Source organism: Magallana gigas, chromosome 2, assembly GCF_963853765.1.
Source record: "Magallana gigas chromosome 2, xbMagGiga1.1, whole genome shotgun sequence".
NCBI lineage: Eukaryota > Metazoa > Mollusca > Bivalvia > Ostreida > Ostreidae > Magallana > Magallana gigas.
In genome coordinates this window covers 23,446,063-23,470,428 of record NC_088854.1, presented here as the reverse complement: position 1 = coordinate 23,470,428, position 24,366 = coordinate 23,446,063, and the positions used below count along the sequence as shown (strand labels likewise).

Sequence of the window (24,366 nt, the reverse complement as noted above, 5' to 3'; positions counted from 1 at the left end):
GTTACCTATGTTAGAGATCGTGATTATTTTAACGAAGTACGGATGTTTTTATCACACCTTGTGAATCTACATCACGTAGCAAGTCACCATTTCTATGATGCCATAACCTTTAGATCCCTCCAGGATAACATGACAGTAATTATGTTCTTTTCAATATAAAATGTAACAGTAAAGTTGTAATAAAAAAAACTGGGACGCAGTATTTTTTGGCACGACATTTAATGCATCAACATAGATTGGAAGTCCGATTCAACAATCATCAGGGAATATTAACTACTGAGTATCCTGTTAGTTGACTAGAGATGCAAAATAGTCAATAACAATGAAAAGGAATCTTCCAGTCGTAACACTGTGAATTAGACTAAAGTACACGTATTTAAACTAGAAAACCGATCTGTGATATGAATCATTGCAATTGGAAGGTGTGCATAAAGTGGATGACTGTATAAATATTCTAAACCCAAGACGCAAAAATTACAGAATATTCAAAAACCGATTCAAATTTTGACGCAGATATTGACGGTTTCGATAAAACGGTATTTTACTGTATATACACAATATGAAAAGCACACCTAAGACAATTCAATCAGCTTGACCATCAATCCGGATGAATCATTTGGGGGCAATAAATCATCACTTTGCTATGATCATCATAACTGCATTCTACAATCATAATCTCCTCGACATATCACACTGAAGTTAAACGATAATTATCGATAATTTTTAACATGAATGTTGAACATATGGGAATACTGAAGAGAGAAATGAAAACGTATGGCTTGATTTCGTCTGGGCATTCTGATTAGATATGTTTAGAGAAAAATATAAAATCAAAGGCAAGATATCCGTGAGCTAATCAATATCAATATTAAATTGTTTCGCCGATTGCATCATTGTAAAAAGATAATGCTTCTAGAAAAAAAAATCGTTTGCAATTATTATATGCATAATAATGATCAGTTCAAAAGAAACACATGGACAGACCTGAGTTAGATGTGGTGATGCAGTTCGTCCTGCTAGCAGCTTAAAAACCAAAAGAAGGATTTAAATAAAGTATTCTTCTCCGTTAAATGTTGAATCATTATTGAGTTCGTAAATTTCACTATAAACTATTTAATACCCTTCGCTTAAAAAATAGATTGTTAATAAAAATGGTGCGTGCACTTTAGTGAAAGCTTAGAACTTCACTTCTACTTTAAGCTCTTTGACATTCAAGTTTGTGAATTTGGAATCTTTAAACAACCGGCGTTTTACGAGGATATTCTGAGCCTGCTGTGGTTAAGGTAGGTGGCGCAGTCGGGCAAATCCAAACGACTCTCAAACACAGATCCTTTGTACCCATTTAGTTTTATCCTCTAATGAGATAAAACCAGCCAAATAAAAGAAGAATATCTGTGTTTGGAGTACGTGAATATACGTGAATTGATGTTGACCATGTTTACGTACTATGGTTTCATTAATATTCAAGGGTATCAATTTTCGTGGATAAAGTGAAAATCACAGTTTCAAGGATACGTCATTTCGTAGCCAATAACCCTATCAATACAAAATATTAGTGGTAATTGCAGTTCAATGAATATTTGATTTCAAGGATAATCTTAACAACGAAATCAACGAAAATTGGTATTCAACGAATATTGATGAAACCACAGTATTTGTAGAACCATTGGAATGTTGGTTGCTTTATCATTTATTGTTCCAAATATTTAACTGATTGCTTTATTACTTAATTCGACCTTAAATATATCACTAGACAACCACTTGATCAATATTCTGATTTGATGTAATAAATAATTGTGGTTTGTTTGAAACTAAATGTACCATAATGATATTTTCCCTCAAAATTATATTTTAGCATATTAGAACGATTCGCCTTACAGAAATCATCCTTTATCAAACACTGAAACGAAAATCAGATAGCATTTATCGTTCAGTTATTTTCTCCATTTATCAAACAATTTTCTCCTCAGGTTTTATTTTAAATTGTTAATCAAATGTTGACAAATGATATAATGAATATTGCATAATCGATAGCTAGACATTTATCACACAGAAATTTGATGAGTTTCACGGTATGAATTTTAAATGATTTGTTGGTAGTAAAATTCTCTCTACATGTTGGGTATTCCAGATAGTCATATAATAAACCTTACTTGCTTTGTTGGTTTCCAATCTAATAACCACCGAAACCAATTTGTTTTGGACAGACAAGTTCAATTCCCAGTTGATACTCTATTATATTAGTAACATCAACTGCGTCAAAATCAGAAAGGGGTTGTGCGAAGCATCCGCGCCTTTTGTCAGAAGTTCAATAGAACCAATGGGTTTGTGTAAAAAAGAAAGATCATGATGAAATGGATGTAAATAGGTGAACTAAAGTTTCGCAATTCATGTCGGTTGGTAATAAACTTGCCTATGAAAATCATAGTATTTACAATGTCAATTATATGATTTGCTTTAGTGTGTTATGAAGGTACATAAATTCTTGTTTCTTGTTTTTTCGTGCTTTTTTTTTTTTTAATTTAAAACAGTTTAGAGAGGTAAAACAGCCAATTACATGTATCCATGCGCGATAGATATTAGGCACTATATGTACTTACAGTTCAGATCATCTGTATTTATGTTTTGTTTTTTTTATTTGAATAGCAGTTCTAAAATATCTCTATTATCATTCACTTTTTAAAATGCCTCAGAAGAACGATACCGAAGAGATCCTTTAAATAAATATGTTCTCAAAAACTTGACTAGATTGTCTGCCTTTAAACTAAAAGTTTTAATCGCGTATGCATGTGCAAATGAGGATTAGTCTCAGTTCACCGCTGCACGGAGAAATTAATATATATCAGAAATTGCAATGCATTTCAGATGGTCAGTGAGAGCAACGATCGAAGAGGAGCTAATGGTTTTATTTCGAATGAGATGATCAATATGATAGACACCAGTGAGAAAATGGATGAAGCGCAAACTAAGAAAGACAAAACTTCGATTAGTGATGAGCTATGTTTGTTTGGGGAGAGTAGTTCAGTTCACGGTCTGAAATATGTGTCGGAGAGGTCTTCTCACTGTTTCAGAAGGTATGTCTCTTTTTAAAATGTTTTAGAGAGAGAGAGAGAGAGAGAGAGAGAGAGAGAGAGAGAGAGAGAGAGAGAGAGAGAGAGAGAGAGAGAGAGAGAGAGAGAGAAATAGAGAGATAGAGATAGAGAGAGAGAGAATTTATTTTAAAATATTTTCTATCTGGATGGGAGTCAAGTTGTAAATCCAACTAATGACAATCTGCTGATAAAACTGCTGATTTGGCAGACACATGCCACTTTCATTAAAGGCGTTTACCTTCACAGTATGATAACTGTCTACAATATAGGTACACTTACATGTAAGAATAATCAAAGTATTTGACATTGATTTTGGCAGGAGAAAACAACCATAACCTTGATTTCCAGAACGGAAAAAATGGTTTACCTACGATAAAGATGTAACCTGATCTTTTTTATTATTGTGCCCTTTCTGTTAGTGCTATTTTAGAGAGAGAGAGAGAGAGAGAGAGAGAGAGAGAGAGAGAGAGAGAGAGAGAGAGAGAGAGAGAGAGAGAGAGAGAGAGAGATAAGTCCTCCCCTTCAGTCAGTCAGACCAGAACCTAAATTATCCTACATTCATCTTATATATAGAAAGATGTCTTAATAACGAGATCGTAATAATTACTATATAATAAAACATCAATTTAAGCTCTGTTAACAAGAAGTTCATAAAAAGTCATAATTTTATTTGAAATGCAAATTATACTCACATTATATCCGTTTATAAAAAACGTACATTTCCAGGTTATGTGGTACTCGTATAAAATTTTCATCAACTGAAGTAAAAAGTATTATTTAATTATCAAGCATAAATTCTGTAATACTGTAAATCAATTTCAAAAATTGTTCTGTCGGGTTTAGTTGTAAAATTCAACAGAAATTAGAGACGAGCATGTACATTTCCAAAATTATGTTTTATGAAATTCAATATAATAAGAAATTTGACTGAGCCTTAAAACTTGATTTACACATCGATATGACCTTCAAATATGCTATTTTTATTAGCTTTGCAAAAAGTAATCGCAATTTTAAAGCTTCAAATGTCATTGTGTGTGTGGGGGTGCGTGTGTGTGTGTGTGCCAATAACATATGTAGGCTGAGATATACTCTTTAATGAATCTGGCACCAGTGCAAAACATTTAACTTATCAGAACAAATCGCATTAACAGCGAGCTCATCCTAAACCTCATACAAGTAGGGATTGAATATCAGATAAATGGGTGTATCCTTTTATGATTTTAATCATTGGACCAAGCTGGTAAAGGAAGATTTCCCTCTACTGATAACTTTGGTTAAAAAGTAGATGGGAAATTTTAAACATTTGGGTTTAATACGCCCAAATATACTATTTGGAGCATTTAGGTCTTCTTTCTAATGATGTGGTATTATACCGAGCGTAGCGAGAGGCAGGCGAAGCCCGCCTCGCGGAGCGAGGATTAATGGTAACACGTATATATAAGAAAATCAGTGAAAAATGAAAGTTGAATCAGGGGTACTAAGGCCAAAAAAAATTCTTCTAGTCCTGCGCGCCGCCATATTGGCAGCCATTTTGTTTTTAAAAAGTTAGTTCGATCATTGATTGACTAGTACTTATCGACGTTTATTGCCCCTTCACTTAAAAAAGTTCCAGTGTTTCAATAGAAGGTAATTCAAATTAAAAGAAACTAAAGAGGAAACCAGATACGTTTTAATAGTGCTTCAATCAAGAAACACGACTAGTTCTTTGTATGTCTTATTAAATTATCAGATGGAAAATAAAAACATTTACATCAAGGAACTGATCTTTTAGATACTGAATAAAGTATTAAACTTTATTGCCGCGGCATTCATATGAATTGAATTGATGAACAATGAAAGAAGAAATAAAAAAGAATTCGGAATCACGCAACTCCCTTCTTCTATTTCCGAAGACAAAACTTGAACGTTTTACGTCTGAAATATGACGTCAAAATGTAGACTGAGCACGCGATGTTTAGTTTTAATAACTTTGGCGAATGACTTGAGTAGGCAACCAGGCGGATCCTACTGTGTGCGTTTCAAATAAATTTTGTTCTACAAAAATCAAACTCCACTTTGTTAAATCTGCGCTCGGTCCAACGGTCCCACCGTTTACATATTAATATCATAGCTATCACGATCTTATAATGTATTGATAGAGCCTTTATCGCACATTGAGAAAAACCACCAGGCTGCGGCGCCGTCACACAACACCCCAACGAGCACGCTAACACAATTTCATACAACGCGCTATCGCGCTGTCACAAATATAAAACAAACGCGCAGACATAATTTCGTTTATTATAATTTCATGTTAAAATCTGATATTTGTTTGATATAGACGTAGTTCATAATCCGTTCTATTACCCTCAGTGTTTGGAACAAACTTGACAAAGGGGTAACACAACGAATTGTTGCAAGCGCGTACATTATGCACGTATGGTTCGCGGTAGAGTTTACGTCATTCCTATATAAAACACTAAAGTTTCATTTCAAATTAAGACATTCATTATAATAAGATAAATACTTAGTAGGGCCTGTTTGGGAGGATAACAGTTGAAATTGAGACCATTGTCAACACCCGCTTTGCGTCTACTGACAATGGTTTTCTCGGGGTGTTAACAATTAAAATAATTTTGAATGCTTTCGATTTTAGACGCGAATATCCGTAAATAAAATGTTCGCAATTGTTCGACATAAAATAATGAATAATTGAATATAATTTCTATCACTTGAGCAACTAAACATTGGAAAACCACATGACGTTAATAGGATTCGCGACGTTTCTTTGATCAAGCAATTAACTAAATGTATACTAGTTATCGTCTGATTAAATAAGTTTTAAAAAGTGTACCTGATTTCATTTGGTTGTTTACTCAACGTTATTCCATATCGGCAAGTTAATGTGAAGGCGGCAGGTGCATACCCATATGACCGTATAAACACATTTGTCGCTATGAACTCTTTCACACACAACGATTTGGAGAGGGTATATCGTGTTTAACTCGTCAGTCCGTCCGTCCGTCAGCTATGTTATTGCCAACATATATCCTCTAAAACCCTTTAACAGAATTTCATAAAGTAGTATTTTTGAGGACATAATAAGCATAATGCATAGATCTAAATACTTGCAGGAAATTCTGATTTTAAGTTCATTTTGCAATTTCGTCTTACATTTAACCAACTTACTTAAACAAGCTAAAATGTGCATTTCTGACCCTTCAGACATTGTGCAAGTTACATTCACGAGGTGATGTCCTTAATGTTCTTATGAACAGATTATACTTTACCCAGTATATTGTGAAAAGTCAAAAATGCATTAAAACAAAATCCAATTGATTACCTTTTAGTTTAAAAAGGGGTAACTTTACAAGTATAAAATCTTGTAATGTTTCATAATTTATAGACCTTATAGGGTCATGATTTTGGTCAAATTTTATTTTGGTATTCATATTGTTTACATCGCTATAGTCATGTAGAATAGAATCCCCTTTCCATAAAAATGCTTTATACCAAGTTTCGTTAAATTTGGCGCATAAAAATACTTTGTACCAAGTTTTGTTAAATTTGGCGCAGTATTCATAGAGAAGTCGAAAACGTGAAATTTTACAAACAGACTTACGGACGACAGACAATATGTGATCAGAAAACTCACTTGCTACTTCGATTCAGGTGAACTTAATTAAAATGGAAAATTAAATGTTGACCAAAAGTGAGACCCTGCACTTTTTGAACAATCTCAGTCTGAATACCATTTTGAAAATATTACTGAATGCTCATAACAATGTTAGCGCAATTTATAATAAATGACATTTTAGTAAAAATATTGGTGACCTAAACATTACCATTGTCAAAACTTTTATAGTTAGCATCTGGTATTCCAATTCCAGATAATATAATAAATTCAGTTTTGAGAAAAAAAAAACCCAAATTAATATGAGTAGAATTCAATTAAAATTAAATACATATTAATCTTACAATGTTTTGACGATGGTGAACTTTCAAACTTCCAAAGTTTCAATTCAAGTTAAGTTGTTGCTTTCAAACTGGATCAAAAGGTTTTTGTGCAAATGAAGCAAAGTGGTGAATAATTGATAAATACATTCCCAGGAACAATAAAATACATGCATGTTATTTTTGGTTTTTACGAAATTAACTATATTCTACTTAATTATTTATTTTACATGGAAATTGTTTTATCCATTTACTAAAACCTCGCATAAAATGATTCCAAAAAGGACAGACTGAAACATAACAAACTCATAATCAAATGTTATCGGATGTTTGGAAGCGATTTGGAGCCTTTTTTAGCTCACCGAGCTGAAAGCTCAAGTGAGCTATTCTGATCACATTTTGTCTGTCGTCCGTCTGTCTGTCTGTCTGTCTGTCTGTCTGTCCGTCCGTCTGTCCGTCTGTCCGTCTGTCCGTCTGTCTGTAAACTTTTCACATTTTCAACATCTTCTCAAGAACCACTGGGCCAATTTCAACCAAACTTGGCACAAAGCATCCTTAGCCTAAGGGGATTTAAATTTGTGAAAATTAAGGATCACGCCCTTTTGCAAAGGGAGATAATTAGGAATTTATGAAAATTTTCGAGAAATTTTCAAAAATCTTCTTCTCATGAACAATAAGACCAGGAAAGCTGAAACTTGTGTGGAAGCATCATCTGGTAGTGTAAATTCTAATTTGTGAAAATCATGACCCCCGGGGGTAGGGTGGGGCCACAATGGGGGGTCGAAGTTTTACATAGGAATATACAGAGTAAATCTTTGAAAATCTTCTTCTCATGAACCATAAGACCAGGAAAGCTGAAACTTGTGTGGAAGCATCCTCAGGTAGTGTAAATTCTAATTTGTGAAAATCATGACCCCCGATGGTAGGGTGGGGCCACAATGGGGGGTCGAAATTTAACAAAGGAATATATAGGGTAAATCTTTAAAAATCTTCTTCTCATGAACCATAAGACCAGGAAAGCTGAAACTTGTGTGGAAGCATCCTCAGGTAGTGTAAATTCTAATTTGTGAAAATCATGACCCTCGAGGGTAGGGTGGGGCCACAATGGGGGGTCAAAGTTTAACATAGGAATATATAGAGTAAATCTTTAAAAATCTTCTTCTCATGAACCATAAGACCAGGAAAGCTGAAACTTGTGTGGGAGCATCCTCAGGTAGTATAAATTCACAGTTGTGAAAATCATGACCCCCAGGGGTAGGGTGGGGCCACAATGGGGTGTCGAAGTTTAACATAGGAATATATTAAGTAAATCTTTAAAAATCTTCCTTTCAGAAACTAATCAGCCAGGAAAGCTGACACTTGTGTGGAAGCATCCTCAGGTAGTGTAAATTCACAGTTGTGAAATTCATGATCCCCAGGGGTAGGGTGGGGCCACAATGAGGTGTCGAAGTTTTATTACATAGGAATATATAGAGTAAATCTTTAAAAATCTTCTTCTCAGAAACTAATCAGCCAGGAAAGCTGACACTTGTGTGGAAGCATCCTCAGGTAGTGTAGATTCAAAGTTGTGAAAATCATGACCCCCGGGGGTAGGGTGGGGCCACAATGGGGGATCGAAGTTTTACATAGGAATATATAGAGTAAATCTTTAAAAATCTTATTCTCAGAAACTAATCAGCCAGGAAAGCTGACATTTGTGTGGAAGCATCATCAGGTAGTGTAGATTCATAGTTGTGAAAATCATGACCCCCGGGGGTAGGGTGGGGCCACAATGGAAGGTCAAAGTTTTACATAGGAATATATATGGTAAATCTTTAAAAATCTTCTTCTCAGAAACTAATCAGCTAGGAAAGCTTAAACTTGTGTGGAAGCGTCCTCAGGTAGTGTTAATTCAAAGTTGTGAAAATCATGATCCCCAGGGGTAGGGTGGGGCCACAATGGGGGTTCAAAGTTTAACAAAGGAATATATATGGTAAATCTTTAAAAATCTTCTTCTCAGAAACTAATCAGCCAGATGATTCTTTATAATTGTTAAGACTTTGGCCCCAGGACAATTCTTTGGCCTCACAAGAAGGTTCAGAGTTTATGTACGTTTATATCCCATATATAAACAATTGTTAAGGATCTTTTTGAGAACTGCAATACTCAACATATGATATGACTATAAAATCGTCCTGTTAGAAAAGGGACTAATGATTATAAACATAAGAATATCCATGGGAAAATGGATTTTATTTATACAGGATCAACATGTATTATTGTACATTGTCCAGATAGTTTGTATTATGACTCCATTAAGCTGATTTTATCATACCTATTGTTCCTCAGGTGAGCGATGTGGCCCATGGGCCTCTTGTCTTGGTATGAAATACAGAGCAGAGACGAATTAAACAATAAACGTTTTATAATGATTTGTAAACAGATCTTACATTGATAATTACAACAACGTAGTTTTCTCCCAATAATATAAGTATGTGTATTATCCATTCCGTAATCAAATTCCATTAGATAAATAATTGATTTTTCATTAGCAATTAAAGTTGTTTGGTTTCCGTTTCCTTTGGGAGCATAAAGACCACTAATTTTATCATATCAATATCAATAGTTCAATTTATAAATAATCTACAGCTATACTTCTGTTTTATATTGAATAAATGCAGTAAAATCAAACTGATTTTCACATCAAAAATACGTAATCAGCAAACAAGAACATAAAACGGTCTCAATTTATGAAGGGGTTTAAATATAATTTACAGGCATATCGTATTTTTACTCATTCCTCCGATTTAATGTTTTGCATATGTATTGTCTAATTTGGTTAATTGAAAGAGAGTTTGCAATTACTTCGTCAATATCTGAGGCGTGTTCAACAGAGCAAGCGCTCGCGAGCACTCGCTCTATTGAACACGGCTCTGCTCATAGTGAAAGTACAAGGTTACGAATTGAACTCAAACTGTTTACAACATATCTTTTAAAATTCTATTTTTTTTTTACCTTTGCTGTTTTCAATGCTTTGCAATGGTTTTTCTCTTGGGTTACCAAATTAAGGTGGCTCGACACACCAGTGCATTATTTGATGGATCGATAATCATATTTGAAATGTAATTATACAAAATGAGACCAATATTGGCTTTCAATTATTTTATATGATTTTTTGTAGTTTTTTTTAATCGAAACCGTAAACATTGTTTTAGCCGCAAACTGGGTATTTTAGAGCTACATATGTAAAAATTTGGTGTCAAAAGATGCACAATACAATTATCTATAAATAAATGTCAAAGACGGCCATATAAAGTTAAAAATATTTACATATTTTTTAAACCCATGTATAAAATTTACAGCTCAACTGTTACTCAGATAAACAAATGTTAAGCAATTATATTTAAACAAGAAATAGAAACGAAATTGTGAAATTCAAGGAAAATCGGAAAATCTTAGATTCAAACCGATCCCGATTGTAAAAAAACTGACCCCGTAAAAAATCACATTAAGTTGAAATATATCACAATCTTTAAAAAATTCCAGGTTATTTACTTTAAAATGATTTGTTTGTTTATTGATCTAATAATACATATCAATTTCTCAAAAAAAGCTGCAGTATTTTTATAAAATTGAAATTTTACATTAATTCTGATTTGGATCAGGTTTTTTTTAATCGTGATCCGTTCAAATTTCCAATATCAAAAATATAATTTTCTAAAACTGTGCATTTATGTTTCGATTTCTTTGTAAAATATCATTGTATTAAAAGTGCTTTATGTGACTTTGTTATTCTTTGGATTTTATACATAGATTAAAAGGATATCAAAAATAATAATTTTAATTAATCAGAAATATTTTTTTAATTAAAAATTATAATATTGACCCGACTCTCTTTGGCTTGCTTTTATTGATTATCATATTACACATCAATTAAGGCTAAAATTAAACTCTCTAATACCCTGTTTGCAATCAAAACAATTTTTCCCATTTCGCTGAACCAAACCCCCCCCCCCCCCCAAAAAAAAAAGAAACCCATAAGATAATTGAAAGCCAATATCAGTTTCGGTTTTGTGTGTGTGTGTGTGTGTATATATATATATATATATATATATATATATATATATATATATATTATAGCATTGAATCATGATTTTTTGAAGTATACACTCTCATAACTGCAGCGGTGTGTGCATACAAATTGAGTAACGCGCGTTGTATACTTTAAAAAATCATGATTTAATGCTTATATTTACATTTTTTTGAACTTCTTGCCTTGTCTGCAAATGTGATTCATACCTTAAAATTCCTATCTTATCCTTAGGGTAAGTTAATATTAATGGAAGAGCCACAGTAACAGCCACAAGCGTGAACTTTGATTTTCGCTTGTGACGTTGCAGTTTACAGCGTTCAACGTTTGTGACGTCATAATAAAACTCGTCAATTTGACCTTTGACTACTTGTTGCATTTAGAGGCATTTGAAGATCACAGAATTTAATGGGAAAACACAGTAGAATGTATATATATATATATATATATATATATATATATATATATATATATATATATATATATATATATAAAGATTTTTCAGAAAATATGTGGAAACATACATATTTGATCAGTTTTCGTCGTAAGTATTCACACATTACCTTCCCCTACAGGATTTTCTGGCTGCTGGTCATCCTGTGCTGCCTGGGGGTGTTGATTTACCAGATCGTGGACCGGGTCCGGTACTTCACCAGTAACCCGGTCACCGTCAATGTACAGGTCAACTACAACAGCACGCTAGTGTTCCCCGCCGTCACGATCTGTAACCAAAACGCATTCAAGTGAGTAACGTTAAGACGTACGTGTTCATGTATTGGCTTCTTGGAACCACTACAAGGCTATAGCTTTATGGTCGCCCAATATTCTGTCAAGAAGAGCCGAATAACGTTACAGCAAAATGTTTATATTTACAATTAGACGAGCAACATAGATATATGCATAAGTGAATTATATTTACTCACAGCTATACCAATTTAGTACATGACAAAAACTAAAAAAAAGTTGTCGTTGAACCATATTAATTGAATGTTAGCTTAGAGAACATTAAGAACATGGAAATATTAGATTCTGGGGAAAAAATCATCATTACCATTATTACACTAAAAGTGGTCATGTATTAAGACAGACATTTAGAAAAACGGCTTTCTTGAGTATATCACACCCATGTTTGCATTCTATGGTCTAGGGAGAGGGCCTTCAAAGTTTATGAACTTGTGTCTACTTTTAGACAATAAGATCTGTATCATGAATGTCTACAGGGCTACTTTGGCAGCGGAGAAGAAGCGATACAAATTGATAGAGGATATGTTTACAGAGCCCGAGAGTTTTAATTCTACCAGTCTGCAGAAAGACTTAGCTGAAAACATCACATTGGAGGAATTGTATTTACAAGGAGCACACAAAAGGGAAGATTTTATTTTCAGGTAATGGGCATGGAATGTAATACTCGAGTACGGTATAAAATGAACCATCACAGGATGTTTAATTTCCTATAGTCAGGATTTCGAGTATCTCCGCCAAATTAAGAGTGAAAAGGTGACGCATAAACCGCTAATGTATTAGAATTCTGAATTTATTACACGGTTCTCTCATGCTTTGTTATCTATAAAAAAAAATTTCTTTTATGAGCATTTAAAAAATACTGACAATAATCAAAGTAAATTAAGGAAATAAAAAAATAATAGTATTTTTGCTGGTTCTGATTTTCCATTCCGCTACATAATTGCACAAATACAAAGGAATGAAAATACTGCGGCTTGTAAGAAAATAAAAAATTCTTTTTGAGTTTATTTATTTTTAAGAGGCACTTTTTTTTTAAATGCAGACTAAAACAATTAACTTGACTTCAATTTTCCTTTGCGTCTCTCACATTGTCATTCCTAATGTTTCTGATGGTAAAAAAAATCCAATGATACAGGTCTATTTAATTTTAAGACGCTCAATCTGGATGATTTTAAACGGCTTGCAAGCTTTTTAAGATTTTTAGATGATTTAAAATCCATAAGAGGATCACTACAGTTTATGAACTTGTGTTAGACCACCTTTAATTCAATAGGATATGTTGAATGTAAAGTCAGTGGGTCTACTTTGGCTGAAAATTCTTAAATAATGTATAGGAGGACTTTCTTTCAAAGACCTATGAAGGAAATAGATAAAATTTATATAAAACAATACTAGTAAATGTAATCTAAATATATGAATATCTAACTAGTTTTTGCCTTTCCTTTTGTATAACTTTGTCTTATGATGAAAGTCTAAACATATTTAAAGAAGTTCAAACATTTATACAGAAGTGTTGAAGATTCAGCCAAATTATTTAAATGTATTTGCATAATTTTCTTATCCAGCGTATTTCTAATTCTAGATTTGCACGGTGTTTTAGAATGTAGAACTAGTAATTTACTTCTATTTCATTAAGTGTTACTGTACTATAACTAAACAATTAAATGATAACTGGAATTGTATGGCATTGAATTATATTATGTACAACAAAGAAAGGACTTCTTAAGTTTTTAAACTTGTGTCCAATCCTTTTGGCATTATTAGTCAATAAAATATGTTCAACTCAACGTCGTATGATTTGATTTTTTCAAGTTATATCGTTTTTACAAAGCTTTCTGAGACAATTATACCATATCTGAACCTATATTAGTACTAAGTCTTGTATACGTCACAAAAGTTCATTTCTTTAAAACGTCATTGATTTTAAATAGAGCAATCTGGATGGGAAAGACGATGAATCCTGATGATTTTGATCAGTTTGTCACAGACCACGGCGTGTGCTACACATTCAAGAGAAGTGAAACAGATGGGAAGGTTTCTTCTCCAGGTAAAAGAACACCAGAAAAGAAAATAACTGAAACCGAGAAAAATTCACTTGAAATGATACAAGTAAATTGAAAATCGATTTTATTTAATTGTTGGTTGGTTGGTATCGTTACTGTATTGTCGCAACCTGCTTTTTCAAATTAAGTGTACTAGTATTTAGTATTATGGCAGATATGTCTGTGACTTATGTATTTAATATATGTATTTATATTATGCGTATAAACCATTTGGTTTTGAGCTAATAAACTATACTATGCTATAAAGTATTTAAAACAAAATACATAAACTCTCTGGTATCATATTACGCGAAGAATAATACTGAATTGCGTTGAATTCTCTTATGTATTATTCCATAAACAGGAATAATATTTGATTTATTTGACTTCCCAATCACTTACCTTTTCATGTGCTGGATACAGGTATAGAAAATGGTCTGCGACTGACTCTCAACATAGAACAGTACGAGTACATGCCTGGCCCTCACGACGCCGCGGGGATAAAGATGCTCATCCACGACCACAGCGACATCCCCATGGTCCACGCCCTGGGTCAGGCCATTTCCCCGGGTTCGCGGGTGTTCGTGGGAATGAAGATCATAGAGGTGAGAAATGCATGTGCTCTGAGACATGAACAAGAAAAGAAACGATTATAGCTATTAAGTATACAGAAATGCAACATTTTCAATTGTTATACAGTAAAATCGGTCTTTAGTTACAATGTTGCAAATGAACCTGTAATTCAAATGAATATAATTCAGGAACTAAGTATTAGAATGCCTGATAACTTCTTTTCATTGAAAAAAATTGAAAAGGTAACAATTTTCTCTAAAAAATTCTAGTCTAGACAGTAAAACTTGTGTCCGATATTACATTTTTAGCTCACCTGAGCCAAAGGCTCAAGTGAGCTTTTCTGATCACAATTTGTCCGTTGTCTGTCGTCGTTGTCGGCGTCGGCGTTGTAAACTTTTCACATTTTCATCTTCTTCTCAAGAACCACTGGGCAGATTTCAACCAAATTTGGCACAAAGCACCACTAGGTGAAGGGGATTCAAGTTTGTTCAAATGAAGGGCCACGCCCTCTTTAAAGGGGAGATAATTGAGAATTATTGAAAATTTGTTGGTATTTTTCAAAAATCTTCTTCTCAAAAATGATTCGGCCTGAAAAGCTCAAACTTGTATGGAGGCATCCTTCGGTAGTGTAGATTCAAGTTTGTTCAAATCATGGTCCCCAGGGGTAGGGAGGGGCCACAATGGGGGGATCAAGTTTTACATAGAAATATATAGACAAAATCCTTAAAAATCTTCTTCTAAAAAACTATCAGGCCAGAAAAGCTCAAATTAAAATGGGAGCCTCCTCAGATAGTGTAGATTCAAGTTTGTTCAAATCATGGTCCCCGGGGGTAGGGTGGGGCCACAATGGGGGGATCAAGTTTTACATAGGAATATATAGAGAAAATCTTTAAAAATCTTCTTCTAAAAAATTATTAGGCCAGAGAAGCTCAAATCAAAGTGGAAGCTTCCTCAGGTAGTGTAGATTCAAGTTTGTTCAAATCATGGTCCCCAGGGGTAGGGTGGGGCCACAATGGGGGGATCAAGTTTTACATAGGAATATATAGAGAAAATCTTTAAAAATCTTCTTCTAAAAAATTATTAGGCCAGAAAAGCTCAAATAAAAGTGGAAGCTTCCTCAGGTAGTGTAGATTCAAGTTTGTTCAAATCATGGTCCCCGGGGCTAGGGTGGGGCCACAATGGGGGGATCAAGTTTTACATAGGAATATATAGAGAAAATCTTTAAAAATCTTCTTCTAAAAAATTATTAGGCCAGAAAAGCTCAAATAAAAGTGGAAGCTTCCTCAGGTAGTGTAGATTCAAGTTTGTTCAAATCATGGTCCCCGGGGCTAGGGTGGGGCCACAATGGGGGGATCAAGTTTTACATAGAAATATATAGACAAAATCCTTAAAAATCTTCTTCTAAAAAACTATCAGGCCAGAAAAGCTCAAATTAAAATGGGAGCCTCCTCAGATAGTGTAGATTCAAGTTTGTTCAAATCATGGTCCCCGGGGGTAGGGTGGGGCCACAATGGGGGGATCAAGTTTTACATAGGAATATATAGAGAAAATCTTTAAAAATCTTCTTCTAAAAAATTATTAGGCCAGAGAAGCTCAAATCAAAGTGGAAGCTTCCTCAGGTAGTGTAGATTCAAGTTTGTTCAAATCATGGTCCCCAGGGGTAGGGTGGGGCCACAATTAGGGGATCAAGTTTTACATAGAAATATATAGACAAAATCTTTAAAAATCTTCTTCTAAAAAACTATCAGGCCAGAAAAGCTCAAATTAAAATGGAAGCATCCTCAGGTAGTGTAGATTCAAGTTTGTTCAAATTATGGTCCCGGGGGGTAGGGTGGGGCCACAAGAGGGGGGTCATGTTTTACATAGGAATATATCAATTTTTTTTTTTAAAAATCTTCTTCTCAAAAACTATAAGGCCAGAAAAGCTTAAATTTGAGTAGAAGCATCCTCAGATAGTGTAGATTCAAGTTTGTTCAAATCATGGTCCCCAGGGGTAGGGTGGGGCCACAATTAGGGGATAAATTTTTATACAGGAATATATAGAGAAAATCTTTAAAAAAATTTCTTTTCAAAACTTTATGGCCAAGAAACCTCAAATTGTAACCATCCTCAGATAATGTAGATTCAAGTTTGTTCAAATCATGGTCCCTGGGGGTAGGGCGGGGCCACAATGGGGGATAAATTTTTATATATAGAGAAAATCTTTAAAAATCTTCTTCTCAAAACTATAAGGCCAGGAAAGCCCAAATTTAAGTGGAAGCATCCCAAGATCGTAAAGATTCAAGTTTGTTTAAATAATAGTCATGGGGTATGGTGAGGCCACAATGGGGGATGAGTTTTTACATAGGAATATATAGAGAAAATCTTTAATATCTTCTTTTTAAAGACTATTTGGCCAGACAAGCCTAAACTTGTGTAGAGGCATCCTCGGATAGTGTAAATTCAAGTTTGCAAAATCACAGTCCCTAGTGATAGGGCTGGGCCGTGATGGCGGTTTGAATTTTTACATAGGAATATATAGAGAAAAATCTTTAAAAATATTCTGGGAAAGTTTTCGGTCCAAAACTCAGTACTTAGTGTGAAAGCACAGGTTATGCAGATTTAAGTTTGATGAAACCATGATTCCCTAGAGAAAAGGGGGGCCACGAAATGGAGGGGGGGGGGGGGTAAATTGGAATAGAGAAAAATCTTCTTACAGGTACAACAACAAAAGGGGCTTGGTATTTACCCAAAAAAAGAGGTGGATAAAAATTGGCAGATTTTTCTATTTTTTTTAGCAAGATCTACTGTACTTAGTTGTCAAGATATTTTGATACTGTAATGCTAATTTGATCAGAATTAAGGCAATTGTTGCTCAGGTGAGCAATGTGGCCCCTGGGCCTCTTGTTAGATGTACATGTAGCATACCTTTTATTTTACCAAAAAATAAAATAAAAATTAACAGAGCTGTGCAAAATAACGATAAAGTTCTTATGGTAATTGTTGTGATTGTTTGCTTTAATCAAGTTAGAAAACCTACCAGAGCCCCATGGGAACTGTGAAGAGAAGACATTAGAATACGTGGACACGTACACGTCCGAGGGATGCCGACTGGACTGTCTGACGAAGAGAGCGAAATCCGAATGTGGATGTCGCGCTCTGTACATGCCTCATAATAATGGTAAGCGGCGTAAGAACAATTAGAAAATAAAAAATTATGAACAAATTATTAAAGATATCTGGAATAATTGTCTGTAGTTCAAACAGATTTTCTTTTCGTAAAGCTAACACTAGCAAGCATAAAAGGTTGGTTTCGAATTTCTGCTGAGAATATGTAAACTTTTCCTTCCAAATTTCTCTACAGCACCACCTTATTTTTCTTGTTATTCCTGTTTTTCGAAGAAATTAAAATTACAACTATAGATTAATATCTGAATATCAAACATATAGTTATATAGTTAAAATCAATATTTTTATCTTTATGAAGCTATCATTCCACCAACAGCTTGATCGTTTGCTTGATCTTGCAAGTCGATTTTCATATTAGTCATCGAATTGTGCTTTGCATATCAGCTCTGTATGAAGATATGGGAAAATGTTCAAATCAAAAAGCAAAATATTTGGATTTTTATTTCCTAAATACAAGTATTTAAAACTTTCAGGCAGATCTGGTGATCAATTTGTTGACCATTCAGCCTCCTTAAGATTCATAAATAAACTCATTCAAGCTATCTTGCCTCAGAAGATTTTTACCGTCCAAAGATGATTAAGTATTATTTTTAAACTATATCTATACTATTGTATTTTGGAAAGAAACATTGATAGCATGTAGTGAATATATTAAAATTTTACATATACATGCTTCATCAACCCCACACAGCCCTGCCTGGTGCAATAAGTACTAGTGAATTAGAATCGATAGAAACATTGGCGAGTGTATTTAGCTCATTTAGTTTAATGAGAACCGCACATTTTCCACTTCACTTGTATTAATAGGTTATTTATTGGTGTATGAAAGATGGTATTGATATTATTAAAACGTTTTCTTTCTCACTAGCTTCTAGAAAAACTCTATCAAAATTAACAAAGGATTCAATAATAGGTCGGTTATTGTTAACTCGTATCAAACATGAGCAAAAATGGAAACATTTACTTGAGTTGAATTACACATTTACTAGGATATCAGAATATTAAGAAACTTTCAATGTACAAAAGACAGTAAGCTGTTGTGGCTAGAATACTAGTACATGTATATCATTTGAAATACCTTAGTTGAGGCTAAGCACTTTATACATTGAAATTGACTTTTTAAAAATAAAATCTCAGCACAAATAGTGACCACGGTATGTTCAGGAGCAAACTGGTGCAAATTTGTTGCTTAAACGTAGTCTAACCTTTTTTCGATATTGATGCAGTATATCATACAGAGTTGCACATCTCGAGCAAATATACGTTAATTTGTGTTTTTTGTTTCTTTTGATAGGAGACCCTCCAGTATGCACTCTGAAACAATACTACGATTGTCTGAAAGAAGTTATTGGTGAGTTCTGCACAACAAAACTCTTTTCTGTCCAAATTACTCTCTTGACAGTCAATCATATATATTTCAACTATCACATCTATCAAGAAAGTTTGAGTGAGGTAAGAGGTTTTCTTTGATAATAAAGCTCTGTACTTGAAGCTAGCCCTATGTTTCATTTTATAGTTACATGAACCATGAAAGTTTTTCAGGACAGAATTTTTTACAACATTCAAACCTGCATTAACCTTATCCAACATCCAAGATCATTAGCACAGATTCAGCATCCAAGCCTGTGCGTGCTTCAGTATCACAAGATGATTCGTATATCCAAACTTAGTAAAGATTATACTAATTATAACTAAGATTTTTCTATCAAAGGGCACCTGCTCCAAACACTATCATTAGCTCCAAAAATATTAATCTCACCCAGCATCCATAACCTATGGCTTATTTTAAGCATTCAAGCATGTCAAGACGTCAAGTGCATAATCATCATATGACGAACCATCCATGCAAATTTGGTTATGATAGGACTAGTAGTAACCAAGATATAGCTATCAAAGGGCTACTGCTCCAAAAACTTTAATCTGTTCCAAAAACCTTAACATCCTCCAGCATCTGAAATTCATGGTCCAGATTCAGCATCCAGGTCTTTAAAGTCCATAAGTAGGGCCATGCACCATCTATGCAAGTTTGGTGAAGGTAATAACTTAAATACAGGATCTGCTCCAAAAACTTCAACTTAGTAATCTGGACGACCGGGGATGGGGGGGGGGGAGCATTAGTCACCCTCGACTTCGTCTCGGTGAGCTAAAAATGGCGCATTATGGGACCATATTGATTGAGTTATCATATATTTCTTCCTTACATTTTATACTTAGCTATTTGTTCCAAGGAAATTATTACGGACTTAATATTTCCATGATTATAAATATTAATATATTTTACAGAAAGGTTCCCGACCCTTTACTACAAAATATGTTCCTGTCCGGTGTCGTGTAACTTCCGGCTGTTTGAGACAGACCTGTCGTATGGTACAACGTCGGACTACAATCTGAGGAAGTATTTGTCGTCAAACGACACGACTAAATTTGCTCAAGACCTTCTAAACGCTACTGAAGTCACCTCCAGAAACGAGGACACCAAGCTCTCGGTGGTGCAGGATTTTTACTCGACTCTTACTAATGATACCGAAAAAATATCAAATGTGCATGAACGCCTGGTCACCTTGGTGGACGGACTCATTAATGCCACAGATGTGGTTTACCAAGACATGAAAAACCATTACGACTTTAAAGATTTTTTGTATAAATATCAAATTTATATAATGCAGAAAAATTTTATGAGAGCTCGAGATGCAATGGAAGAGCGCCATATACATATAGTTCCTTTAGCGTATACAGAATTTATATTACTGATCGAGAAATCCATACGAAAACTTGCCGATACGCAGTTTCCGAATGATACGTCACGTCTTGTTATCTATGGAAACCTAAACGATAAAATAGACAGTCGGTTGGAAATTACTGAGCGAGTTATTGCCAATTACACGTCGTTAAGAGATGCATACATTGCGGGCCAGAAAATTTTTAACTACAAGTATATGGACATTCCAAGGGCTCACAATAACCCAGCAACACCAAAAAAATTGATTCAAGATTCTGTTAATCATAACTCGTACGCTAACAAATCAACCGTACAGTTTGAAAGCTTCATCAATAAATCAGTTGTTACGTTAAACTTGTGCAAGGATTTGGCGGGAATCGCGTACGCTAGTTATACCGTGAAGGAGGCCGACTTATGGCTCTGTGTTGAGGATTATCGTCATGCCATGCGTAATTGGATGTATGCACGAAGTTTGTTTTATTATGAAATCGTTGAAAGGCCCGAACGGATACTTCAAGAGAGACTTGAGAATTTTGAATCATTGTGGACTGAATTTCAGTTGATGTTTCAAAATATCAATCAGAGTTTGTATTCAATACGCTCGGAAAATACGGACTTTGGCTCAGATATACTCACATCGATAGAAAATTCTAATCGCCAACTTGAGCAGTATCTTGTTGCAAATGCCACAAAATTATCTTTATCAGAAGACTTTTTGTCAAACACTACAGAAGATGTTCTTTCCAAATTAACTCTGTATTTTCAAATTTTGAAAACAAGGCAGACAACTCTTACAGACTGGATTTCCCGATTACAGTCAAGTGCTGGTGACATATGGCAAAACATATTAAATGACGAAGATTCGTATGATTATTATACATATGTAAACAAAAATGAATATTTAAAGAACTTTACGGAAATTGAATCCGATTTAAAATCCAATTTTAGTACGATTCTTGATGACGTAAAATTTACAGATGTGATCGACGGTCAAGATGGCCAACTCCTTTCTACTTTCAATAATATTATTGCTCACATGAAAGAGTTTCAGGAAGCGCTCAAAGTAGATAGCGATTTTATAAGGTATGTCTAGTATAACACATCTGTAATGTACATGTATACTATGTAAAAAATTAAAAATCTTTATTTTTAAGAATTACCTTTTCTTTCAGGGACAATTTACTGCAAATAAACATCTTTTATCGAGAGATGAGCTACGAGAAAATAGATCAACAAATTGCTTACGACATGTTTTCCTTGTGGTGTAAGTAAACTTTTCAGACATTTTTTGTTCAAAAAACATCATTGAAAAAGTCGCATTGATTCAGTTAAATTATCAATGGAAGTTAGAGAAAATCCATCCCTATAAATTTCGCATATAAATTTAAAAGTGTGTATATCCTTAAAACCTATAATAATGAGTAATTATGTAAACATTTACATTATCATAATACAAACCATGCATCAACTCTAAAAATTTTTCGTCAAAGAGGGGGTTCGGGTGAGGTAATTTCACGCCCCAACTGGCATCCTCTATAATCTCGTCCTCTATATTTTTTTAATTTGATTTTTTGTGGAGGGATAGTGGGTGGTGGGTGAGAGATGGTACCTTTTCACGGCTTTGAATTTGAATTGACTTCATATGTATGTGTCACAGGGACCAAGCCTGTTTTAACATTAATTTCAATGTAACCATAAATCCTTTGTTTTTTTTGCACTGGAAATTTTGCAGAATGCTCCACAAGTGTATATTAACAGACGGGTATATTTATTTATGGTTACATTGAAATTAATGTTAAAACGGGCTTGGCCCCTATGGTATGTGTATGCACTTATGATACCTAGCACTAATGTAATATCTATATACATATTTTTTTCACAGGCGATATCGGAGGAACAATGGGGTTATTTTTAGGAGCAAGCTTTCTGTCAATTCTGGAAATTGCAGACTTTGTTTTACATAGAGTTGTGCAACGGAAGGTGACACACAGGATTGATGACAAAAAGATGTGACCGAGTCATTAAATTGCTGGGAAAATGCATCAATGCATTCTTTGTCATTCAAATGGATATACTGAGCTTTATCAAACATAATAAAATGTGTGCTTGGAAAGGATAAGAAATTTGAAAATCAAATGAAACCGATAAAATCATTTAAGGTGGTATGGGACACCTGTCGATATTAATGTGGATAAACGCAAATTATAATCATAATATTTCTACCGGTTTAGAATTTTCAAATTAACAACATTTGTCCAAAAAGATAGATTACGTTTTAAACAATTTTGGAAAGGTAAGATATTTAAAATTTCCAGCTGAATTCGAACTCATGACTTACAGGTTCTTTGTGAATGCTTTAACCCATTGCGCTACGCTGTTAGGTGACCATATTTGGACAGGAAATATCTATAACATTAGATAATGATTTTATTGTTTATGGAGGTGCCCCATACCACATTAGAAGTGAAACATCCTTGATGTGATGTTGAACACTGTCTAAAACAAATAATGGAACACCATCCTTAGCTCCATTCCGTGTTCTGATAAATCCATCTGATCAGACGTCCAGTTGCAATTGCATGAAGTAATTCAATACGTTTACATTTTGGTAGACACTAGTAGTAAAAACTAAAAGAAAGACTTTCAATAGACCAAATTTAAGAATTTCAATTTTTCTCCCAAACAACTGGAACTGGTAGAATAGATGTTGTCACTTGGCCATCCTGCCACCATTGACCATTGTTACAGAAACCTGTATCACGAACAGTGCCAGTTGACAATTTCTTTATTTCATCAGAAACAATAATGCATGTAACAAAATCTGGATATGAAAAAATAAAATAATGAAATAAATCTGATAACAGTACCACTTTATCAAATTTTAGACTAGAAAACTATATGTTAACAAAAATGGCCCAAAGAATTTTTGTAAAAACCAATCAATACATTGCTACAGCAAAATATTATTTATTTAATTCAAAATTATCATAATCTGATCTTTACTCATGTGAAGTACAAATGTAACTACCTATTAGAAATATTTGAAATGTGGAAATTATGAGTAGCCTATACAATGATTTAAAGCATTTTAAAGCTCTTTACTCAACATTTAGACTGAGGCCATTGATGATCTTAATAAATGATAATTTTTCTATAATGAAATAAAATTTAGGCGCAATTAAACCTGCAACTGCTTTAATCATAAGAAATAGAAAATAAAACGGCTAACTTTTTCTAGTGCACTGAGAATGTAACATACTAGTTATAACCGAGCTATCTACTCTAGAAAACACAGAATGCAAAATTATGGACCAAATTTGTGTAACAGTCTCATCTACATTAAAATGACCTTAATCAAGTTAAAGTTTTGAAGAAAAAAATAGACAAAGAATACACAGTCAGAATCATTGCACTTTAATAAATAATGAAACAATTTCCTGCAGAAAAATGTCTTCTTAACACTGTACAAGACTTAGTATATTAATAGAAAAAATACTTATATACTACTAGTTCTTGCAACAGGAAAAACAAACCAAAATAAAGAACAAAAAACAAAAATATACACAACAATCTCTTTCTGTGGAATGTTTCTCTTCCAATTGGTGAAAAATAACAAACAGGAATGTGAAATTTAACAAAAAAATATCGATCCATAAAAACATAGAAACTGGGTATATTATTTTAAAACAAAGAAAAGCAAAATTATTGCATAATACTTATCAATCCAGGTGGTCAGGTAACATTTTCATTATCAAAAAAAAACAAGAGGCCCATGGGCCACATCGCTCACCTGAACAGCAGTTCCTTGTAACATTACATTTCGTAGCATATGCTTTTTCTATTTTAAACATTGAACCCCTTTCTGGGGACCCAGTTATGGTCCGAGGTTTATGGTTGGCTTGAACAACATAAATAGTAACATAGGAATGAAAATGTGAAGCACTGCGGTGGGACCGCACGTACACAACCTGAAAAACTGAACATAGCAGAGTTCCACTTCAAGAGGAATAACTCTCAGACTGTACA

At 33.9% G+C, this 24,366-nt stretch overlaps 1 protein-coding gene across 1 annotated transcript; it reads left to right on the top strand.

The window, feature by feature from the left end:
- The first annotated feature begins 963 nt into the window (after positions 1–963).
- Positions 964–22,453, top strand: LOC105330372 (degenerin-like protein del-10). Its single transcript, XM_011432010.4, has 11 exons — positions 964–1,283; positions 2,866–3,074; positions 11,670–11,837; positions 12,315–12,479; positions 13,770–13,885; positions 14,304–14,485; positions 17,460–17,613; positions 18,916–18,972; positions 19,905–21,423; positions 21,513–21,604; positions 22,223–22,453. The coding sequence occupies exons 2-11, from the start codon at positions 2,866–2,868 to the stop codon at positions 22,351–22,353; spliced, it is 2,793 nt and encodes a 930-aa protein (XP_011430312.3). The 5' UTR covers positions 964–1,283; the 3' UTR covers positions 22,354–22,453.
- Positions 22,454–24,366: the final 1,913 nt, after the last annotated feature.